Raw genomic sequence first — 23,842 nt, forward strand, 5'->3', positions numbered from 1 at the left:
GAACTGGGGACAATCCACTTAGGACGAAAGCACACATGCATGACAGACATACTATACACTCAGGCTTGCTCCTATTTAAGGAATGGAAATTAAGACAATGTATCATTTTGGCTAAGACTGGCAAAGTATAAAACTGCCCAGTGTCAGCAGGAAGTGTCCTTTGGTGGGAAGGTCTACATTTTTTTTGGTGAAGGTTTTGGCAGCATCGATTACAGTTTAAAGTGTGTGTGCCTTTCCCCAAGCAATTCCATTTCTAGGAATTCATCCTAAAGGAGCACCAATAGGTACCGAGGTTGGAACACAAGCAGCCTTCCTGGACCTTCCTGGGTCTTTTGGCGCCCTCTCTGGTGATGCTCTCTGGGGCGGGGGCTGGAAACTGCCCTGGGCTTGTGGCAGAGTCTGGAGGAGTTTGTCTGCCCCAGTTTTGCCCCGTGTCTGCAGGATGCTGGGATGCAGCAGGGCCTGATGGCTACTCCCTCCCCCAACCCCTGCCAGCCACCGCCCCCAGGACAGGTGTCAGCTGAACCCATGGGACCTGGGCTACCTGGAAGCCCTGGTTCTCAACTAGTGTCCACTTCCGTTCAGCATGGCACGGACCAGTGCCACAGCTCCTCATCCGAGGTCCAGATTCAAAAACTCAGAAAACTAAACACACTTTCATGGCTTAGTAGCAACCTCACTTGGCGGTAAAAGCTGACCCACACTGATGCGACACTATGGGAATTAGTGTGAATTTTGTATGTTTCTGCAGCCGAGATATTAACATGTTTTAGATATTTTTTATTGATGTCTAGTTAAAGCACAGCATGGTATCAGTGCCAGGTGTACAACATAGTGATTCAACATTTCTGTACGTCACGCAGAGCTCACCTCGTTGAGTGTGGTCACCACACAACGTCGTGACGATTATTGGCTGTATTCCCCATGCTGCACTTTCCATCCCTGTGACTTACTTATAACTGGAAATTTGTACCTCTTAACCCTCTTTGCCTGATTCATCCACCCTCCCATCCCCTCCCCTCTCCAGCCACCAGAGTTCTGGTGGTTCTCTGTATTCAGGAGTCCGGTTTTTTGTGTGTTTGTTCATTTGTTTTGTTTCTTCAATTCCACATATGAGTGAAATCATATGGTATTTGTCTTTCTCTGACCCACTTATTTCACTCAGCATAGTACCCTCTACATCTACCCATGTTGTAAGTGGCAGAATTTCATTCTTTTTTATGGCTGTGTAATATTCCATTGTGTACGTCTACTACACCTTCTTTACCCATTCATCTATGGATGGACACTTGGGCTGCTTCCATATCTTGGCTCTTATAGATAATGCGGCAGTGAACATAGAAGTGCATGTATCTTTTCAAATTAGTGTTTTTTGTTTTCTTTGGATAAATACCCAGTAGTAGGACACCTGGATCATATGGCACTTCTATTTTTATTTTTTTGAGGAAGCTCCATCCTGTTCTCCAGAGTGGCTGCACCAGTTTGCATTCCCACCAACAGTGCATGAGAATTCCCTTTTCAGCGCATCCTCGCGAACAGACTTGTTATTTCTTGTCTTTCTGATAGTAGTCAACATTCTGACAGGTGTGAGGTGGCATCTCATTGTTGTTCCAATTTGCATTTCCCTGCCGATGAGTGATGTTGAGCATCTTTTCATGGGACTGTTGACCATCTGTGTGTCTGGGCTTTGAATATTTTTATTGAGGCATGTTTAATGGAAGGCATAGATCTTTACCGTGGGGCACGATGCACTTTGACAAACGTACAGACCCACACAACTCTCGCCCTACCAAGAACTAGAGCATATTCCGCCAGCCCACAAAGCTCCCTCACACGCCTTCCTAGTCAATCTCCATCACTACAGAACTTTCACTGACATCACCATGGTCTAGTTTTGCGTTTCTAGGACATCATACACTTGGAATTCTGCAGGCGCACTCTGTGTGCCTGGTGTTTTCCGCATGTGTCTGCCGGGCCTTCATGGTGCCGCACGGGTCAGAAGTCCAGTTCTCTCTGCTGCGATTTCTATCATTCCCTGTCCCCTGCGTCATTTCTTCCACTTGCTTTTCATTCTCCAGCTTCTTCAGGGGGGAGGCTTATAGATGGACTTCTGGTTGTTGGCTGGGGAACTGCTCTGCTGGCATGGGCTGTCTCCAGTTTGAGGCTGTTTGGCGCAAGGCCTCTGGAGGGCTGCGGGCCCTGAGCCCCGCCCTCTGCGCTGATCTCTGCTTTCTGCCCTGAGCTCCAGTCTCCCTGGCACCCTACTTGCAGCCCCCTTTCGCTTGGAAGCCCAGTCCGGTCTCCAGACCTCAGTTTTGGGGTCTGCCGGTCGGGTCCTTTCCCAAGTGCCTGCTTCCAGGCCGGATTGCTGGTGGCCTTGGTCACTGCTCCTGTGTGTGTGCGTCTTGTTTTGTAGACAAAGGCTCCTGCTAACTGGGCTCTCGGAACCAACAAGGCTCAAGAATTGGTGGGCACGGTCGAGTACTTAAAAACTATTAGGGCGCTTGCCACCTAATTCTGAGTCTTGTGTTAGGATCAGTTGGTCACCGAATGGGTTACACGGACACTAGGTCACCTGCCAACCTCAAGAAAATTTCCACGTAGTGAGGCGCACGGTAGAACAGGCACGACCCCCAACCTCGCGGCGTGTCTCGCTTAGGTATTAGTTTGGCTCTGAGAAACCCCCAAAGGCTTAGCTAAACAAGGAAGAAGAAAAAGAACAAAAAGAATGAGATCCTTAAACCCCAAGGAGTCAAGTGCACCACTTTCTACCACACCTGCTTATTTTAGGTCTAAGAACTATGGTCCCAGAGCTATAAATATCTGCAAAAATGTCAAAATCTTACTAAAAACAGCCTAAAATTACAATGGCCATTATGAGGAAGATTGCGATGAGATAGGACCGTTTATTTCAGAAGTGGACTTGAGAACAAGGTTTCCCAGACTAAACAAACAGAAAGGGATACCTAGTTTAATTGCGATGTGGAAGCTTCTAAAAGGCTTCACGATCCCAGAAAAGCTTCAAAGATTCATTGCAGAAGGCTAATGAAAAACGAGAGACAAAAGAGGTGCCTAAAACAAGACACTCGGACTGACGTGACTCCTCGGGCTCACTCCTTCCTCCTTGACCCGAGATCTCACACTCTCCCGACTCTGCAGAGACCATGACACAGTTACCTTTAAAAATAAAACCGCTGGAGGCTCGGGGATCTTCCTCAGCATCTTTTATTCCTTGGTCAAAGTCCAAACTAAGGGCAATCGTTAAGGAATTTCCTAGACCCAGGGAGGGTCCTCAAAAATTCTCTGAAGAATTTAGATTTCTTACCCCGGGGTGCCAGACCTTTGTCAGTGGTGCACCTGCTGGTGGGGGTGGGAAGCCCCAAAGTGGAAGCTGAGGCAGGATGGCGTCACCTGAGGATGTTATTCCGGATCCCCAACCTTCAGCAGGGTCCCCTCAGGGGCTACAAAAAGCAGTGACCTTTCCCAAGCCGTTCCTAGAGCTCTCCCGGGCCACAGGGATTGCCGTTACTCAAATGTGCCAACGATGGACGGGCCTGTGGCCGACTTTAAAGTCTGCCTGGAAGGTCCTGTCCTCTGGGGTTCCTCGGTTCAGACAATAACCGAGGGCACCCAACGTGTTCTAGCTGCCCTATTTGTATGTGGAGCATGTCCTAACCTTAGGGCATTGATAAAGAGACACAAAATAGGATGGGAGGCCACGGGTCTGACCGAACTCACGACAGCAGCTGAGCACTTTGAAAAGACGTGGAAGCAAGGCGGCAAACAGAAGTCTGCCAAGCCGTTGTTGGCCTGACAGCTGCAGGGGCCCCGGGGTCAGGGACCTGGAATAGGCAGCCGGGCCTGCTGGGACTGCTGTTTCCACTGTAATCGGCCGGGCGCTGGAGAGTTGTCCCCACAGCCCCCGTGGGGACTGCCCATGCCACATCGCCTATCCCTGGGCCCACCTAATTCCCCAACCCCTGCGGGCCTCCCAGGCTGTTGGGGCTCGCAGCGTTCTCCGAACTCAGCAACCCCCTTAAACTAAAATTAAATTAGTGGGAAGCCTTGCCAAATTCTGGTAGATCCCAGAACTACAGTCTCTCCCAGGACAGCAAATTCCTCAGAGCGAGGAAGGTTTCCATAGTGAGGGCATCTGATTGAGTTCAGAGGGAGTTTCTTTCTCAGCCAGAGACCTTTCCCTGGAAAACGTTTTTTTTTGTCGTGCGATGTAGCCTCCATCAACCTGTTCAGTAGAAACCTTTCTAAATTCAAAGGGCTAATATGTTTTGACTCCATTGGAGACCTCACTTTAGAATTTCCTGACCAACCTGAAACTTTCATGTTCTTTACAAGCTGTCCTTTTCATAGAAGAGGAAGAATTTCAACAAAAGTCCCTTAATTTATTACTGAGGTGCCTGAAAATCTGTGGGCCACCTCTAATACTGACACTGGGAGAATAAAAGTAAAGAGCCTACAAAGATTCACATAGACATAACTACGTTTCTTCCCAAGTTGCTTCGACACCCAGTGAAGCCCGAGGCCAAACAAGGCTTCACGCCAACAGGAGAAAGACCTGACCACCCAAGGGCCGATCGTTCCCTGCACCGGCCCTGGAACAGGCCATCTTGCCCGTCCAGAAACCTAATGGACAGGATGGTGATTTGTCCAGGACTGAGAGCCACTAACAAGACAGTTGTTCTCTCTTTCCCAGAAGTTCCAAACCCAGACTCCCTTCTGTCCCAAGTTCCACCAGACTCACGGCGGGTGGGGGGGGTTCCACTATTCAAAATGGTGGACTTTGGGGTGCCCAAGTGGCTCAGTTGGTTGAGCGTCTGACTCTTGATTTTGGCTCAGGTCACGATCTCAGGGTTATGAGATGGAGTCCTACCTCGGGCTCTGTGCTGGGCTTGAGATTCTCTCTCCCTCTGCCCTTCCCCACCTCAAAAAAAATGGTGGCCTTGGTTCAGTTTCTTCCATTATCCCTGGACCCCAACAGCTGATATCTGTTTGCCTTGACTTGGAACAACTGACAATATACATGGAGAGTCATGCCTCGGGGGCTCCCTGAGGCCCCTTCTCATTTGTCCCGAGTGCCCCACCGAGAGTGAAGCACCCTACATCCCTGGGAAATCGAGCCTCTACAGCACGGGGACAGCCTCTTGCTGCGCTCAGCTCCCAATGAGGTGTCCATGACGGATTCTGTGTATTTGCTGCAACACTCAGCTGCAAAGGGGCATCAGGTCTCTAAAGAGAAATCACAATGATCTCCAGGTACTTCTCATCACCCAGGTCATAACCCATGTGCTGAAGGAATCCAGCTGTCTAGCCCCAGGAAGGATCAAGCTAATCAGAGAATGCCCTAGGCTCACGACTAAGCAACAGCTTTGTGTATTTCGAGGCCGGCTGGTTATTGCAGACCACGGGCTCCTAATTTTTTTCTGTTGGCTTCGCCATGCTACGAACTTACTAAAATTCCAGTCCCTGAACCCACTCCTTGCGGGGGGTAAGCACAAGCAGCCTTTCTAGGACTAAAACCAGCCGTGCAGGAACCAGCTGCCTCAGGCCCACCTAACCATTCCAACCTTTCCCCTCGTTTGTGCAGAAGACAGACAGCCAAGCCCCGGGGATGCTCGTGCACACGCAGCGGGAAACGCCGGCCTACTGCGTGTTCCGGCTTGCAGCCTGGTTCCGGTGCCTGGGCCCACCCCAGCTGCCCAAAGGCTCCCGCCGGGGCTGCCAAGTGAATAGAAGCCTCTGCAGATGTAATCCTAGGAAATGAGGCTTATTTGCAAACTGCTCATGGCATCCGAGTTTCGTGACTCTGAACTGACTCACTGTTTCTCTGTAGCAGACTCACCTCCTGTGGGATCCTTCTGCTTTCTCCGCCCAAGCGACATCTCACACACTGCAGCGTTGTTCATCCCCCATGTTATGACCTCCACCTGGCGAGGCGAGCCCTATGCCGGCGAGGTCATCACGGCCCGTTTTGTGACGCCGCCTCCTGGTTTACAAGATGCCCCTGTGACCAATCCTGATCTAACTTTGTTTGTTGATGGGTCCTGCTGTACAAGTGGAAAAGGACATTTCCGAGCTGCTGATGCTATGACTGCCGGGTAGGAGCTGCTCAGGAAGGGGAGACTCGTGCAAGCTAAATCCACCCAGCAGGCAGGACTCCCAGGCCCTTGTCCCAGCGTGCAGTGACCAGAAGGATGAACCGGTAATAGTCACACTCCCAGCAGTTCTGCCTGCAGGGTCGTCCATGATAGAGGATGCTGCGGAGACAGAGGGGTTTCCTTATGTCCTCAGAGACCCCAATCAAGGTGGACACCAAGTAAACGAGCTCTTTGCTGCTATTCCCCTCCCTTCTGGAATCGCTGTCATCACAACTGTGACTCACGCTAGAAGGACTGAGCCTGCGCCTTGGGAAGCACCTGCTGTCCTTGCGGAAAGGCAGCGGCCACACCGTCTCTAAAGGCTGAATCCATTCTGCCTCTGCAAAAAATGACCCCTCACTGCCAGATATTTGCCATTCTGAAACATGGAAGGAGTCTGCTCCTGAACCCAAGACGCCACGGCGGGCGAATGATGGTTTGCGAACTCGGCGAACAGGTGGGGCCGTGGGCAACCCAAGAGGGCCTCCTGGTCCTTCCTGGCTCCCCGGCAAACCCGATTTTGGGGGGTTTTTGCATTCCTTCATCCACCACGGTGCATTTAAGATGACTCAAAATACGAATACACATCAGAGGGAGAACTTCTACAAAATTTCAAAAACAGTCTACCATCAGCGTCTGACCTGTTGGGTCCATAATCCCAGGGAAACTAATTTTGTTCCCGGAGGCCTCCTAACGCCTCCCTCCGGATGCTTTGAGCACTTGAGGCTGGAACTTGTCCACCACCACGTGGCATGGGTTATCAACATGTCCTTGCTACTGGATGCTGTTTTCTGGACGGGTTGAAGCCTTTCCCTGCTGCAGGGCCCATGCCCTCACAGTGACAAAGAAACTGTTGGAATACGTGTTTCCCCCTTGGGGTGTACCTCCCACTGTCTCCAGGGATGCAGCACCCATTGCACGGGGAGATCACGTGAGCCTTGACCACTTGGGATTCCCCTGCTCATAGTCATCACAATAACAACCCTGGTGTGCTCATCAAGCCAACAACCTCCCCAAGACTGGAACACCAGGAAAGAAACGAAGACAGAGATGCGACCAATGTGAAGCCTGTGAACTTGAAGTCCTGACCTGTGACTATCACAGAGATTTAGCAAACATGGCACAACCTGTGAGTGTCACACAGGGTGGACAGAGGCGGCGGGAACCTCATGGCAATGGTGGGGGTGCCTCGAATGCCTTGGCTTCTGACCAGTTTTCTCATTAAGCCGTGAGTCTCACCCAAAGGGGGCCACTGTTAAAAGAGAGACATAAGAGGCCCCACATGGAGCCACCTGTGCTAAGTGCATATCACCAAAACAAGGCACAGCACCTCACCTGGCTGCAGTATCTGCCTCCCCCAGGCCTGTGACCTGTGGTCACTCTGGGATTTCCTGGTTAGCAGGGGTGAGGTAGACGCCTGGTAGACCCCTGTGGGCCCCCAAGGAAAGGTGACGTACCCTGCTCCTTCCTGGTCCCCGCCTCTGCAACCTATAAATTCTCCCATGTGAGCAGAACTTTGCAGCCCCCTTCTAGGCACCCGATGGGATGCAGCCCGATTCATGAAATCACTGAATAAAGCCAACTGAGCTTTACGTTTACCCATTTTTTTTTTAAACAATGGTAAATCTTGCAATCAGGTGCTGTGATTCTTGCAACTTTCTCCTTTTTTTCAAGATTGTTTTGGCTATTCAAGGTCCTGTGAAATTTCCATGTAAAATTTTAATTTTTATTTAAAATTTTCATTAAATGAAAATTTTGTAGTTTGATAGGCATTACACTGAATCAATCGATTGTGGGAGAAGTGACATCTTACCATTGCTGAGTCTTCTTATCCATGAACATTCCACATCTCTACTTGTGTAGGCTTTCTTTAATTGCTTTCTACACTGTTTTGTGAGGATCTTGCAGATATTTTGTTAAATGTGTCTTTGCGTCTTTTATGTTTTTAATGTCGCTATGTCACTGTTTTTTTAAACTTTATTTTCCAATTGTTTGTTGCTAGTCTAAACATTCGGTAGTCTTCTACATATTGATCTCATATTTTGAGATCTTGCTAATTTCTACTTGCAATGAACAACTGTAGTGTTTGTTAAGCTTCTGTAAGGTTTTCTGTATATGCAACCACATTGTCTGCAAAGAAAGTTAGTTTTACTTTTTCTGCTGCAAGCTGTATGTCTTTCCCTGCCTTTTCTGACCTTCTTACACTGGTTAGGAACTGCGGTGCAATGTGGACAAGGAGTGCGGGGAGTGGTTCTGATTTTCAATAGGAATGTGCTCAGTTGGTCATCTTTAGGTGTATAGGTTCCCCAGAGATGTCAGTTTCCTCCTACTCCTACTTTGAGGGCCATTATCATTATGATATTGTGATTTATAATAAGAGATATATATTTGCTCTTCATCCCATTTCTGGCAGAGCCCCTAAAACCTTCGGGATTTCCTAAGTGATAAGAAAGATAAAGGTGTCCTCTGTTTTCATTCAAGCCTCTTGTAACCACACTTGAGTTTATGCTGATGTGGTCACTTTTGGAGAGCCCGTATGTAGGTAACCACAAGACGGGGGCTGGTGGCCAGGGGAGCCGACCATGATTAGAGGGTTGGAACTTTTGGTCCCACCCCCAACCTCCAGGGAGGAGAGCTTGGCTGCATATTGATCTCATTACCAATGCCCAACAATTTCCTCAGTCATGCCTGGTAATGAGGACTCCATAAACACGCATCAAGACTGGGGTCCAGGAGCTTCCATGTTGGTGCCAATGTGGGGAGAATGACTCACTTGGAGAGACAAGGAGGCTCCGTGCCCTTCCCCACACCCGGCCTGTGCATCGCTGGCTGGTCCGGCATTAGATCCTCTTACATTAAGCCAGTGATCCAGTGAGTGAAATGTTCTCTGAGTTCTGTGAGCTGCTCTAGCAGATGAATCAAACCCATGGCAGGGGGCGTGGGAACCTCCTGCCTGGAGCTGGTTGGTCAGAAGCATAGGTCACAAGATGGACTTGGGGTTGGCGTCTGAAGTGGGGGCGTCTCGTGGGACAGAGCCCTCCACCTGTGGGTCTGATGCCGTCTCCAGGTCATGTCAGAGTTGAGATGACACTCTTTCAGGGTCCACTGAGAACTGGAGAATCGCTTGGTGGGAAAACACACATCAAATCACAAGTAGATGTTGCCTGTTGTCCAATGCTTTCCCTTCATTGAGATGGCGATAATTTCCGTACTTCTATTCTCTGAACATATTGAATGGGCACTTACTGTTCACAATTAAACTGACCTCATGTCCCTGGGGTAAATCCCCCTTCATCATGGTGTATTATCTTTTTTTGTATTTGGCTGGATTCATTTTGTGGATATTTTATTAAGAAATTTTGACTTAAGGTCATGGAGGGTATTGGTCTGTAGTTTTCCATAACCTCTTTGTCTGACTTTGATATCAGGGTTATGCTGGCCTCATAACGTGATTTGGGATGTGTTCCTTCTCCTATTTTTCTGAGAGAATTTGTAGAGAATTGATAGTATTTATTCCTTAACTATGTGATGGAATTAACCTGTGAAGTATCTGGGCCTGGAGTTTTCTTTGTGAGAAGGTTTATAATTATGATTCAAATTTCTCTGATACAAGACTGCTCAGATTTTCTGTTTCTTCTTGTGTTAGTTTGGTAGTTTGTGTTTTTCAGGGACTTTGTCTATTCAATCTAAACTGCTTAATTTATTGGAATCATATTTTATTATTACCGTCCCATGCTTAATGGATGTGCAGTGATATTCCTTCTGTTCTGAGAGGGGCATTTTGTGTTTTTAGTTTTTTTGGTCTGGCTGTCAAAGAGCTTATCATTTTATCAAACATTTTGAATAACTTACTGTTGGGTTTATTCACTATTGTTTTGTCACTTTAAAAAATTTCTTTGGTACACTAGATTTTATTATTTCCTTCCTTCTTACTTACTTTGGGTTTAATTTGTACCTTTTTGGATAGCTTTTTAGATAATAGATTTTATACCTTTCTTTTCTTTTTTCTTTTTTTTAAAGATTTTATTTATTTATTTGAGAGAGAGAATGAGAGAGAGAGAGCACATGAGAGGGGGGAGGGTCAGAGGGAGAAGCAGGCTCCCTGCTGAGCAGGGATCCCGATGTGGGACTCGATCCCGGGACTCCAGGATCATGACCTGAGCTGAAGGCAGTCGCTTAACCAACTGAGCCACCCAGGCGCCCTATACCTTTCTTTTCTAATACAGGCATTAAAAACATAAATTTCCTTCTGAGGTTGTTTTCTGTTGAACCCCACAAATTCTCATAAGCTGTGTTTTCATGATGGTTCAGTTCAAAGTATTTTCTACTTTCTCTTGCAACTTCTTCTTTGACCCATGGGTTATTTAGAAGTATAGTGTCTAATTTCCAAATATTTGGAGTTTTTCCAGATACATTTTTGCTATTGATCTCTGATTTACATTCTGGTCAGACAATGTATTCTGTTTGATTTCAGTCTTTTTTTAAATTTACTGAAACTTGATTATGGCCCAGCAAACGACCTGTCTTGGTGAATGTTCTATTTACATTTGAAGGAAATGTCAATTAGATCAATTTGGTTAATTATGTTGTTCAAGACTTCTCTAGCCTTAGTGATTTTCTGTCTTATTTTTCTATTAATTACCAGCAATTTTGCGGCCCTGGTATTATTTCTGCCACTTGTTACAGCGGCCCTGCTGCCGCTGTTGTTAGTAACGGAAAATATTAACCAGCATTCAACAAGGGCCCCCTGTGTATCGAGCACAGTGATAAGCACTTTGCGTGCATTGTGTCCTGTAGTCCTCACAACAAACATTTGAGCAAAGTATTTTTATCCCCATTGGACAGACCAGGAAACTAAGGAACAGAGAGGCAAAGTAGGCCGCCCAGGTCTACTAGGACTGCCAGGGGGCCCATGTCCCTTTCCCCAGCCACAGGAGCCCCTCACATGGGTATGTGGTCAGAGGGGGGGTCTGCATGTCACCACTCCTTGGCTGTGGTGGCACCGTCCACTCCGGGCTGCTTCCTCCCTCCCTGGTCTCAGATGTGGTCTCTGCATGCTCTCTGGCCCCTCGGTTGTGAATCCAGCACTCAGGATGGGAAGGAAGGGCCTTGTCTGGCTGGACATCTGCTCTACACCAGGCATCTAGAGACCAAGATTCAACTCCCAACTCCCCCAGGGACCAGCCCCATGAGTTCTTTCCCCTCCAAGCCTGTTTGCTCATCTGCACCTGTGGGGCTTCTCTCTCCTTCCCCTCCCCGACGCCCACCTCCCAGGGTGAGCAGGTGCCCTGCTCCCCCGTTGACCCCATCATCCCCGCAAGAGGCTGCAGTGGCTGGGCTCGTCCCTACCTGGGCCAGCTGCTCTTCCCAGCATGCCTTCTCTCCCTGGTTGAAGACTGCCTCTGTGGGACAGAAGGGCATCGCTGGAGGCCAGGTCTGACGTCCACACTGGGGCTGGATCTCAGGCTCCTTCTCCCCCAGCTCTTGGGCACTGGACTGAGTCTGGGTGAGTCCTGCCTCTGTTTTTCCTGGCTTTGTGAGGGCAGTGAGCTGGGCTTGGGCTCGGGGTCTGGACAGCTGGGCTGCGAGTTGTGACCCTGCCACCCCTCCTGTGTGATCTCAGGTGGGCCATGTTGCCTCTCAGGGCCTCAGGCTCTCTGATGGTGAATGGAGGGGTCCCTCTGGGCATGGCCATTTGGAATGTGCTAGAATCCCCTTGAGGGTGGGGAAATGAGGCTCGGAGAGGGGTGTGTTGTGAGAACGGAAATCTTTTATGGAACTTTGGAAACTCAACCTCAGAGGGAGGGCAGCTTTGGGGATGGCCCTGGGGGTCTCAGAGCTGACCTGGGCACAGAGGTCAGCTTGCTAGTCCCGGGCAGGGTGTCCGAAGCTGAGTTAAGCTGGGGCCTGCCTCCTCCCAGCCTTGGAGCCCAAACTCCCAAGCTCAGCCTCTGAGGCTTCTCCCGCTGGACTGAGTCCCCCTGTAGATGACTGGCCGCTACATCCATTTCCTCCCATCGCCCCCAGCCTCTCACTGAGGCCCTGGGGGTACACACACCATTCCCTCCTCAAACTCCTACACATTCCTCGAGGCATGGCTCAGGCTTGGGTGCCTCCTCTTTCAGGAAGCCCTCCCTGATGGCCACCGGAGCGGCCCAGTACCTGCTGGGGGCAGCAGTGTGCTCAGCTCACACTTGTGAGTGAGTGGTGCCTGAATGAAAGCTGGCGTCTGCCTCCCTTGTGAGGCCGTGAGCTCCTGAGGGCAGGGAGCCCGGCACAGGGCAGGTGCTCAGCCAGAGTTGGTTGTTCTGCATTAGCTAAACACTCTCCCTGGGAAGACTCCTCCCTCTGGGTCCTCCCTCAGGGTCCTCAGAGACCCCACTGTCCAGGGTGGCCTTCCTACGGCTCAGGGTCGGTGCTGCTGTGAAAACACTGGGATGCGGATGCCACAGGCCTGTGACGCGCTCCTGGGTGGCTCTGGGCCCCTCACACTGCTTCTTGGAGCTTGGCTTCCTTGTCTGCTAGTGAGGAGGAGCGCCCGCCTGCCTCAGTGACCAAGGGACAGGCCTGTGTGGCAGTGTGCAGGCCTCACACCCATCCTGGGTCACCTCCAGGGCTTCCTTGCTCTGTCCTGCTTCTGTCCAGGCCACTGTGGAAATGCTCCCCCTGGGAGCATGGGCCAGTGGGGACCAGCAGCACAGTGGGTGGGCTGGAGGTCTCCTTTCATGGGGGTCCTGATGTGGCCCGAGTGGGCCATGGGGCTGGGGGCTATGGAGGGCTCGGACCACAGCCCGTTGCCCCTGGCACGGACATGCTTCACTGCTGTGTCCCTGACGCCCGGCTCTGCATTCGTCCCCCAGGTCAACAGCCTTGCCAAGCCCCCTTCCGCCTCTTTCCCTGTGACGTGCCCCGCCACTGCCCTGGGGAGCCGGCGGGCAGAGGGTGGCCACGGTGAGGCTGGGGGGTGCCTCAGGCCCCTAGGGCGGGACATACCATTAGAGGTCAGGATGCCCATCACGTAGAGGAGGCTGCGGTGCGGGAAGACGCCCGTCAGGACCTCGGTCTCCAGGTGCTGGGCCACCACCCGCCACGAGTGCCTGCAGATGGCCAGCAGCACGTTGCTGGCCGCGTCCTGGTACGCCTCTTCCAGCTCCTGGAGGGTGGGAGGCGCAAAGGAAGAGTGGGCACCTGGACAAAGCTTTGGCATTTCACACACAGGGTCGAGCTTGGTGGGCAGGGCAGCTGTTGTCAACCCAGTTTTTCGTTAGGAAACTGAGGCCAAGATAGCCCAATATACACAGGGGGCAGGTGAAGGGCGGGCTCCACCCCAGGCCTTAGAGCTTCCTGTGACTCTCAACATCCCTGGTCCTCCTACCATTCCGGAAACCCACAGTGCTTCCTGCGCCGCTCCGGCCCACCTGTCTATCCGCAGCTCGTCCCGTTTTAAAGCCCGCCCCCGGGGGCCACACTCAGGAGATGCGGCCTGAGGGGTTCTGTCAACGTCACCTCTTTTCTTGAGCTCCTGGCGGCTCGGAACAATGTCACGGCCTTTGATTCTTTCGCACCGTGAATTCCGAGCCCCAGTCTATGCTTCTGTGTCCCGAGGAGGCGGGGTGTCCGCTGCTGGGGGCAGAGGCCCGCCCACCACGGTCTGGTGAAGTGGTGGCCGCGGGCACAGAGGAGTCTGGCCCTGTGCAGCTACACCTGCTCTAGTTTCGGGTTCCTCTTTTCTCCGGTTCTTGGTAGGAACCACCAGGTGATTTCTGTGGCTGCTGGTGTGAGGCTGGTGCCACAGGGTCATCGCCGGGCCGAGGCCAGGGGTCCGGCCCGCATTTGGGGGCATCTGAAAGTGAGGGGGTCTACAGTCCCTCCCTGAATGCCCTGCGATGTTGTTGGAATCCTCATATGAAGTCGTTCTGTCGTTTATAATTTACTGCAAGTTTCCATACGAGGGCTTCTCATTAAGGTGGTGGATTGAAGCCAATTTTGCTCTTTCAAGACAACACCTCAACTCAACGACATTTAGGAGATGATTTAAAAAGGACAATAGTATCCACGTTCTGGGAGCTGGAGAGCTGGTGAGTGAGAGGTAAAAGGGCTGAGCACGAGCCCACGCAGCCAGGTCTGCCACTGCTGGGGGGACTCGCGGAGGGCGCGTCTCCCAGACCTCTGCAGCGAGCGGGACCCCGGGGATGGTGCGATGGTTTACGAGGGAGTCAGGTGCCCGATGCTGTGCCCACTCTGCACACCTGCAGGGTCCGGCAAAGTCCAGAGGCTCGGTCACCGGAGGGGGCAGGCATGGGTCTGTGGCGGGAGGCCAGGTCCTCCACAGCGCTGCCTGGGGGGCTTTCCCTCTGGCCAGGCACCATATTAGGGTCTTTTCTGGGAACTCTGGGCAGCCCAGGACAAAAGTCATAGAGGTCAACATGGGTGCCGGGCAGAGGTGGGCTCACCGGTACTCTACAGTGGACCCCGAATCCCACCACCTGCCCGTGTGTTCAGAGCTCCCTATCGGCACTAACCATGGGCAGGCAGCCACGCTGGAGAAGGCTCGGGTGTGGGAGACGAAAACCACCACCACACACCCGACAAAACCCAGAAAACAGCTCCTTGGAGGAAATACAGGCCAAACAGAGAAATGAAAACTTCGAACGAAGCTGTGTCTTTAACATCCTGAGAGATAAGAGGAGGTATTGCATCCACAAGTGCTATAAACAGCATGATGCAAAAAGGAACATTCTGGGGACAAAATCAAGATCACGAGAGAGTCGAAGGCACAAGGAGCAGAGCCGGAAACGCAACAGGAAGTCTGGGAGACAAAGAGTCTTCAGAGAGCAGAACAGAGGACAGGGAGCTGCTCGAGGAGAGACCAGATGAGAATTTTGGGGACCACCGAGCAGCCTGCACCAGCGTGTCAGATGTCCCTGAAGCCTTGGGCAGAGAAACCCAGGAGGTGAGACCATCAGTGAATTAAGTGAGGAATGTTCCAGAAGCAAAGGGCCCAAGCAGCCAGACTGCAGGAGGCAGGGCGGAAAGGCACGGTGACTGGGACAGACCCAGAGCGAGGCGCCCTTGGGGAGCTGCAGAGCGTGCACACACAGGGAAGATGCTGCATGCCCGTCAGCAGGAAGGTGAGGGCGGAGAGAGGTCTAATGTCCAGAATGGCTGTGGAGTCTCTACGGCGGCACCAGGGGCAGCCGGGAGACCACGGGATGCTACCGCCAACATGACAATGATCTTGTCGAATGGGAAAGTACTGAACTGCAAAGCAAACCAAAAGTTTATTTGGGATCTTTGGGAATCCCAATCGGGGAGACACAGATTCAGCAGGAAACAGAAATGTGCTTGAAATGGGGGAGGAGAAACAGCTTATAAAGGCAAAACCCACAGGCTTATCGAAACCGTTTGAAAGAATTATGATTGGTGTAGACAAAACTAATTAACCTTGGTCTGCACAGGATAAGTCACTATGCTGGTTGCTAGGTCGGCGTTCAGGGAAATAAGCCTCATTCTGGGAAATGCAACACAATGTGGCCGTTTGCAGTCAGCTTGGCCTGAAGTTCACACTCATCCAGGCGGGGATGTGCATGAGACCCACCTCCCTGGTGGCCTTCGGTACCACCCTGACCATCCTGACTTCATTTCAGATGTTTCTGTCCACGGTCTCCAACACAGAGTCCAGGGTGAACCAGAACAGACAGATTTCCAGAAATGCCTGGTCTCAAACTGTACTTCCCAAGCGCATGTTTTCAAGAAGCTGCCGGAGGGTGTGTATCTCCAAAGCAAGAGAGCGAGCCAGAAAAGAGGAAGGCTTGGGGTCTCCGAGACACCGTCCCCGGCTGGGATGGACTATGGGGGTCCCAGATTGGGCTTCAGACACCAAGATGCCAGCAGACGCGCTCAGCTGGCTGGGACCTGGGTGATGACGTGCCTGTTCTCCCCTGTGAGTCCTGGACCAGCTCGTGGTACCTACAGAAGTGATGGCACCAGCCCACGCTGGAGAGCTGGTGGTGGGTGGTGGCGTGTGCGGAAGCAGGCGGTGCCCTGCCTCGGAGGGGCTCTTGTCCACCCTCAGGGAGGCTGAGCCAGGCCACCACCCAGACGCTGGTGGGCTCTGCTTGTCCCGCAGCCCTCAACAGCCTGGGTCACCATTGCCCCTCTCTCTTACTACTGGTCTGTCGACTATTCGTAGGTGCCTTGCATTTCAAAAATATGACTGGCATGCTTTACACGATGACTTAAATTTAAAAAAAGGTACAGAATTTTAGAACACAAATACACTGGCTATCAACTTTGTTCCCTGTTTTCTGATATCCACACTGGAAGGGTCTACAGACTTCTTTGTGGGGAGCACGGAGACTGGTCACACCAGCCATTTACCAGCTGGTTAACTGCTGCAGGCAAGTCTCTTAGATGGCTGGAGCCTCGGCCCCTTCCGTCTGTAAATGGGGGTCATATATACAGATTCCCACTTTGTGGAGTGCCAAGGCTCAGCCCTGTGGTGACAAGTCACGTCCACAGTAGGGCAACCCTGGGCTAGTCTGTCTAAATCAGAGCTACTAGCCCTGCAGTCTGGGAGCTGAAGTCCCCAAGGCCGTTGGCAGGCCTGGGGCAGGTCCGGGGACCACATCCTGAGGTGGGCGGGTAGGAGTGGGGTGCTTTCCAGCAGGCGGGACCCAGGAGGCAGCTGCAGAGGCGGAGTTAAGCCTGGAGAATGGGTGGGTGGGATTCGTAGGAGGGCTTCAGAGGCTGGGTGTGGGCAGCGGCCGTGGGAATGGTAAAACAGGTGGTGGGGGGGGCGGCAGGGCAGAGACTTTCAGGAAAGGGCGCTAAACTGCAGCTGACATTCAGCGCTTCCACTTATGGGCCCTGTAGACTCAGACAAAATGGGCACGTGAGGTTGTCCCTCTGAAGGGGCTGGTGGTTAGAAAATGAAAAGGACAGAGATCACTTGGTCAGCCTCAGGGCTGGGCACCCCCACCATTATTTGGATGCTGGGGGCAGCAGCCTGCGTTCCCAGAAGTGGCCTATTTGCTGGGATGGGAGGCACACCGTGGACTTGGTCATGTTCTCCAGGGCCAGCTGCATGAATGACTTCTCCCAGGCCTCCTCCAGGGAGTCGCTGGCTTCAATGACTGCCTCCAGGACGTGGAGCAGCCGGAACCTGTGGCGGGAGGAGATCTGTGGGTGGCAGAGTGGGCAGAGGTTCAGAGGCATGTTGGGTCTGGTCACACAGGGAGTGGCCACCAGTGAAAGCCTAGGTGTGGGGAGGCTGAGGAGGCCAGAGGGAGAGGGAGAGGACAAATGGAGGCACTCGGCCATTTGTCCAATAACCATTTAGTGAACATGCACTATGTGCAGGCCCTGAACTAGGTTCTACAGAGACAGACGAATAAAAGTTTGTCTCTATCCTCAGAAACTGCTATGGGATTTTATTTATTTTTTTATTATTATTATTAAAAATTTAAATTTTTTATTTATTTGACAGAGAGAGACAGCTAGAGCAGGAACACAAGCAGGGGGAGTGGGAGAGGGAGAGGCAGGCTTCCCGCTGAGCAGGGAGCCCGATGCGGGGCTCTAGCTCAGGACCCTGGGATCATGACCCGAGCCGAAGGCAGATGCCTAACGACTGAGCCACACAGGCGCCCCTGTTATGGGATTTTAAAAGCATTCTGCCTCTACAGTCAGTTCATTCATTCATTCATTTATTTTAAAAAGATTTTATAGAGTGAGTGAAAGCGAGAGAGATCACAGAGGGAGAGGGAGAGGCAGTTTCCCTGGTTGAGTGGAGAGCCTGATGCAGGCCTTGATCCCAGGACCCTGGGATCAAGACCTGAGCCGAAGGCAGGCACTTAACCAACTGAGCCACCCAGGAACCCCCATTCATTCATTTATTCATTCATTTATTCACCCATTCATTAAAACTTAATCAGATTTTCCTGTTAATTATCCATCTGTCCATCTACCAACCTATCCAAACATCCATCTATCCATCTACCCATCCATCCATCCATCCATCCATCTATCCACCCATCCAACTATCCACCCATCATCCAACCATCCATCCATCCACCCAACTATCCACCCATCCAACCATCTATCCATCTATTCAACCATCCACCCACCCACCTATCCATCCATCCATCTGTCTGTCCATCCATCCATTCATCCATCCATCCACCCATCCACCTCTGCCACTTAATCGTTCTGTGACTTTAGGCAGATCACTTCCCTTTCCTAAGCCTGTTTTCTTATCTATAGGGATCATAACATCTACATCATGGGATATTCTGAGGGTGGTCACACATGTTGGTCCAACTTCCTCCCTCCCCACTCAGCCTATTGGACATACGAGGAGATCAACTTGCCCCAAATCATTTAGTTGTACCAAAGAGCCAAGATTTGAACTGGATTTGTGGTCTGGCCCTCCCCTTTGCTCCCCATGCAGTCCCTCCAATGACCCAAGCAACTCCCACCTTGGGGTTGTCTACAAAGTAGTCATGGATGGTTTCCAGCACCAGGTTGGGGGTCCCATAAGCCATGTTCCTGATCTTCTTGATGATGTACTTCAGGTGGAGGGGGTCTGAACTATTCAGGTCCCGGAGCATCTTGAAGCAAATAGCTAAAGAAGATGGAAAAAGTGTGAGGGTTGATGTGATGTGGGAAGGTTACATTGTGCCATCAGGGATAAGTGGCTAGAGAAGGGTGTAGGGCCAGGAATGGGAAAGAGTGATCTGAAAATGAGGACTGAAGAGCTGAACACATTGGGAATTCCTGGGCCTCCTGACTGTCCAAACAATCCTCCTGGAGTTTGAGATAGGATAAGAAGCAGGAATGCGGGGCACCTGGGTGGCTCAGTTGGTTAAGCGGCTGCCTTTGGCTTAGGTCATGATTCCAAGGTCCTGGGATCGAACCCGCATCGGGCTCCCTGCTCAGGGGGAAGCCTGCTTCTCCCTCTCCCACTCCCCTTGCTTGTGTTCCCTCTCTCGCTGTGTCTCTCTCTGTCAAATAAATAAAATCTTAAAAAAAAAGAAGCAAGAATGCATGAAGATTTCACACCCTTATATACCCATGCATATTTCCATCCATTCATTGATTCAACCACTTTTTCATGCATCCATTTATCCAATCATCTATCATCTACCTATCCGTTGACCCATCTGTCCATCCACCCACACATTCATTCATACGTCTGTTTGTCCATCAATTCATCCACCCATCCACCTGTCTGTCCATCCTTACATTCACCCATCAATCCATGCATTAATAAATGTATCCATCCATCCGTCACCCATCGGCTCATAAATTTACCTATCTACTTGTCCATCCACCCATCATTCATAAGTTTATCCATCCATCAATCACAATGCACTCAAATTAACCATCCATCCCTCTGTCCCTCTATCTATTCCTCCCTTCACCCCTTCACCTTCCATCTAGTCAGTCAACATTCAATGATGTTCCCTCTGTGTCACCATAGGTCTGTGACTGAGGGCTCAAAGAAGAGTCAGGGCCCAGCTCAGTTCTGAAGGAACCTCCAGCCCATGGGAACCCTACCCACTATCAGTGGACTTTGGTCCTGTAGTTGTATAGAAGGCCCTGGGCACACAACGAGGGGAGGGGCAAAACATCCCAACAAAGAGGGAGGGACATTTAGGACTGGCTACTCAGAGGAGGTGGCAATTTAACTTTGCCTAGAAGGATGAAGGCAAGTCATCCTTTGAATGAGGGGATAAGCATTCCTGTGAGAGGACCAGGCCAAGGCTGAGGTCCTAAGTGGGAAAAGGTGTGGGAAGAAAGTGGAAGGTGAAGTGTGAGGGAGGGAGGGAGGGAAATTTTGGGCTTTGGATGGTGCCTCAGGAGGCATGAGGAGACCACGGGGGGTGTGTAGGGCTCTCTGCTGAAAGCCTCGCTATGTCCACAAGGTCCTTGACATCCCCAAGATCCCACCAGTGTGGATTCCTTCTGGTCCTCATCCCCAGGACTTTTTTGAGTGGAGGGACCTGACGAGGTCTGTTGGAACCTGACCATGCCATCTCCACCTTGCCAGAGTCCCAGGGCTGGTGATCACCTGCATTATAGGCTTCCTCCATGAACATCTTGTGCTCCTTGGGCACAAGAGCAGCCTGGCTGCTCTGTGACTTGCAGAGCAGGATGGTGGTGGGGTGTGCCTGTCTGTCCCTGTGGGCAGGGTCCTGAGGTACCTTCATGCAAGATAGGTCCTTTGTGGATCTGGAGACATGGGAGGAGAATCTGAAATGGAAAAGAGGTCCAGGGTGTGTGTGTATCTGGGCACTTTTTGTGCATTCATGAATGCAAGCCCAGTAGACACTGAGAGCCATGTTGGTCAGGATCAGGCTTGGCAATGTCCTTCTGTGTGTCCACCTTTCTGTTCAATGGTGTGGCTGAACCCCAAGGGGGAGTAGGGAAAGAGTCTGGAGGCCTCAGGGATGTTGTTAAGTCAGCAGTATTGCCTGTGGGCCTGGAGAGGCCTGACTCCTAGCAAGTGCAGGTGGCACAGACATGACTGGCAGGACCTGGAGGGCTCAGGGTATGGCATCCCCAGCTCCAGCTCTTGCACTGATTTGGAGCAGCCAGTCTTTTCCAGGACAAACACGAGAGTGCCCTGGCTACCCAGATATCACTGAGGGGGTCTTTGAGAGAGGTCCAAGAGCTGCGGAGCAGGTGGGAGCAGGAGCCACGAAGATGGGTGCACTGGACCACATCCTCATCTGTGCCCCAGGCCCCACTATCCTGGTGCTTGAGAACAGTTATGTGTGCATGATGGAGACACTGAGAAGAGCTGTGTGGCAGGGGCAAGGAAGGACATCAGCCCTCACCTTTTCTTTTGCAAAAATGTGGGGACAGGATTCCTTCAGACTGTGCTCATTGCCAGAGGCGCCAAAATAGGAGGCATCCTTCATTTTTGGGGTAGTGTCCAAGCTGTTTGTTTCACAACTTCCTCTTGGACCCTCCTGGCAGAAGTGGGTTCTGCTCTACTTGCTCTGGGACCTCATTTCTTGTTCACTCACAGTTCCCAGTTCCCAAGTACTGACCACGGGCATGGTGTATTCTTTCTAGCCACTAAGGATATAACTAAAGATATATGGATATCTAATGTCTGATATTAGTGGGTTTGTATCCCCCCCCCCCCCAGTTTTTGAGTTGTTTAAGGAAGGAGGGGGAATCTGGTCTTTGTTGCTCCATCTTTGAGGGAAGCACTGGTATTGTTCATCATCTTCTGGCCTTTGGGGTTTTTTCTGAGTTCAGTGGGGAACCACAGAGGGTTTTGAGTGACATGATCTGACATACACTTTTTTAAAGATTTATTTATTTATTTATTTGACAGAGAGACACAGCGAGAGAGGAAACACGAGCAGGGGGAGTGGGAGAGGGAGAAGCAGGCTTTCTGCGGAGCAGGGAGCCCAGTGTGGGGCTCGATCCCAGGACCCTGGGATCATGACCTGAGCTGAAGGCAGAGGCTTAACGACTGAGCCACCCAGGTGCCCCCTGACATACATTTCTTATGTGGTTGAATAAATTAATGGGTAAATGTTAAAAGAGATGAACTACCTTCTAATATACCACATAATGTACCTATAGAATTTGTTGATGGTTTTTTGTCTTGTTCACATTGAATAAAAAATTACCAGGCACACATGACAGCAAGAAAATATGACCCCTAAGTAGGAGAAAAAAATTAATTGATCAAAAGCAACACAGAAATGACACAAATGGTAGAATTAGTAGTTATTGTAACAATATTCCACGTGTTCAACATGGTAGATTAAAACATAAGCATGCTAAGGGGAGACATGGAAAACATAAACAAGATGAAGAATACAATGTTTGAGCTTAAGAATACACTGGATAAGTTTAAGAGCAGATTAGATACAGTAGAAGCAAAGGTTAGTGAACTTGAAGATACTACAGCAGAAACTACCCCAAAATGGAACACAAATAGAAAAAAGACCGGAAAAAATGGAATAGAGCAATCAGTGAATTGTAGAACAACCTCAAAGGCACAGAGTGTGTGTGTAATGTAAATCCTCACAGGAGAAGAAAGGGAGACAGAAAACAATATTTGAGGAAATAATATCTGAAGTTTCCAAATTAATAAAAACTACAAATCCCACAGATCCAAGAAACTCAATGAACCTCAAGTGAAAGAAACATGAAGAAAATTAAACCAAATAACATTGAAATAAAATTGCCTAAAGCCAATGTTAAGAGAAAATTTTAAGAAAGAAAGCCAGAGAAAAGTCAGAGAAAGAAAGACACATTATATGCAAAGGTATACAGAGAAGAGCAAGAGTATAGTTCTAGTCAGAAATAATGCAAGCAGGGCGCCTGGGTGGCTCAGTCATTAAGCATCTGCCTTGGGCTCAGGTCATGATCTCGGGATCCTGGGATCGAATCCTGTGTCAGGCTCCTTGCTCTGCTGGGAGCCTGCTTCTCCCTTTCCCTCTGCCCCTCCTGTGTTCCTTCTCTGTCTCTCTCTCTCTGTCAAATAAAAAATTAAAAAAAAATCTTTTCAAAAAAAGAAATAATGCAAGCATTGGAGACATGGGGCAACATTTTAAAACACTAAGAGAAAAAAAAAAAACCTGGCGAGCTAGAATCCTATACTCAGAGAAAAAAAAATTAAAAACTGACGGTATAACCAAACCTTTATCATATGCACTAAAGCTGAAAGAATTCATAACCAGCAAACCTGCACCATAAGTGTTTGAGGAAGTCTGTCAGGTAGAAGGAGAATAATACCAGATGGAAATATGGAAACACATAAAAGAAACAGAGAACAGTGGAAATGGTAAATATGTAGGTGAATGTAAAATACTTTTTCTTATTTTTCAAGTTTAAAGTAAAAATAACAATGCTTTGTAGGGCCTATAGCAAATGTAGAAGTAAAATATATGTCAACAATACCATAAAGGCCAGGAAAGGGAAAAGGAAATAATATATTGTAAGATTCTTATACTATAAGTAAAGTGGCATAATATCACTTGAAGGTAGGCTGAGATATGGTAAATTTGTAAACTACAAGCCCTAAGCAATCACTAAAAAACCAAACAGAGAGTAAACTAAAAATATATATAGCTAATAAGCCAACAAAAGACATAGAGGCAAAGAGGAAAAATAGAACAAAGAAGAGAAGAAAAAAAGTGAAAACAAATTGCAAGATGGTAGATTAAAGCAAAATCATTTCAATAGTCACATTAAATGTAAGTGATTTAAATACCTCAATCGAATAGCAGAGACTGTCAAATTGAATAAAAAAATCAAGACCCGAATATATGCTGCCTGTAAGAAATACACTTGAAATATAATAGACACAAATCAATGAAAAATAAAAGATGAAAAAAAGATATACCATGCTAATAATATTCTAAAGAAAACAGAAGTGGCTATGTTAATATCAGGAAAAGTATATTTTCGAGTGAATAATATAACCAGGGATAAAGAGAATCAATTCATAATGATAAAGGGATCATTCATCAAGATGACTTACAACTCTAAATGTTCATGAACCTAATAACAGAACTTCATAATATATAAAGTAAAAAAGATAGAACCAAAAGGAGAACTAGTTGAAGAATAGTTGAATCATAGTTGAAGATTTCATCATCCCTCTGTCAATAATTGGTAGAACAAGAAGACAGAGATCATCATTAAGGATATAAAAGACT

At 49.6% G+C, this 23,842-nt stretch overlaps 1 protein-coding gene across 10 annotated transcripts in view; it reads right to left on the bottom strand.

The window, feature by feature from the left end:
- The window catches only part of LOC113936366 (maestro heat-like repeat family member 5), a 70,671-nt gene that overhangs the window by 42,214 nt on the left and 4,615 nt on the right, over window positions 1-23,842 (bottom strand). For 7 of the 10 annotated variants that reach the window (XM_027619503.1, XM_027619456.1, XM_027619494.1 and 4 more), the window contains exons 2-6: window positions 20,224-20,405; window positions 18,629-18,774; window positions 17,205-17,333; window positions 13,146-13,305; window positions 11,502-11,554 (exon numbers count right to left, since the gene is read on the bottom strand). In XM_027619503.1, coding sequence (XP_027475304.1) covers window positions 11,502-11,554; window positions 13,146-13,305; window positions 17,205-17,333; window positions 18,629-18,774; window positions 20,224-20,405 — 670 coding nt within the window. The remainder of the gene's footprint in view (window positions 1-11,501; window positions 11,555-13,145; window positions 13,306-17,204; window positions 17,334-18,628; window positions 18,775-20,223; window positions 20,406-23,842) is intronic. The other 3 variants (XM_027619485.1, XM_027619466.1, XM_027619476.1) reach the window with 2 other exon arrangements.

Source organism: Zalophus californianus, chromosome 4 (assembly GCF_009762305.2).
Source record: "Zalophus californianus isolate mZalCal1 chromosome 4, mZalCal1.pri.v2, whole genome shotgun sequence".
Classification (NCBI taxonomy): Eukaryota; Metazoa; Chordata; class Mammalia; order Carnivora; family Otariidae; genus Zalophus; species Zalophus californianus.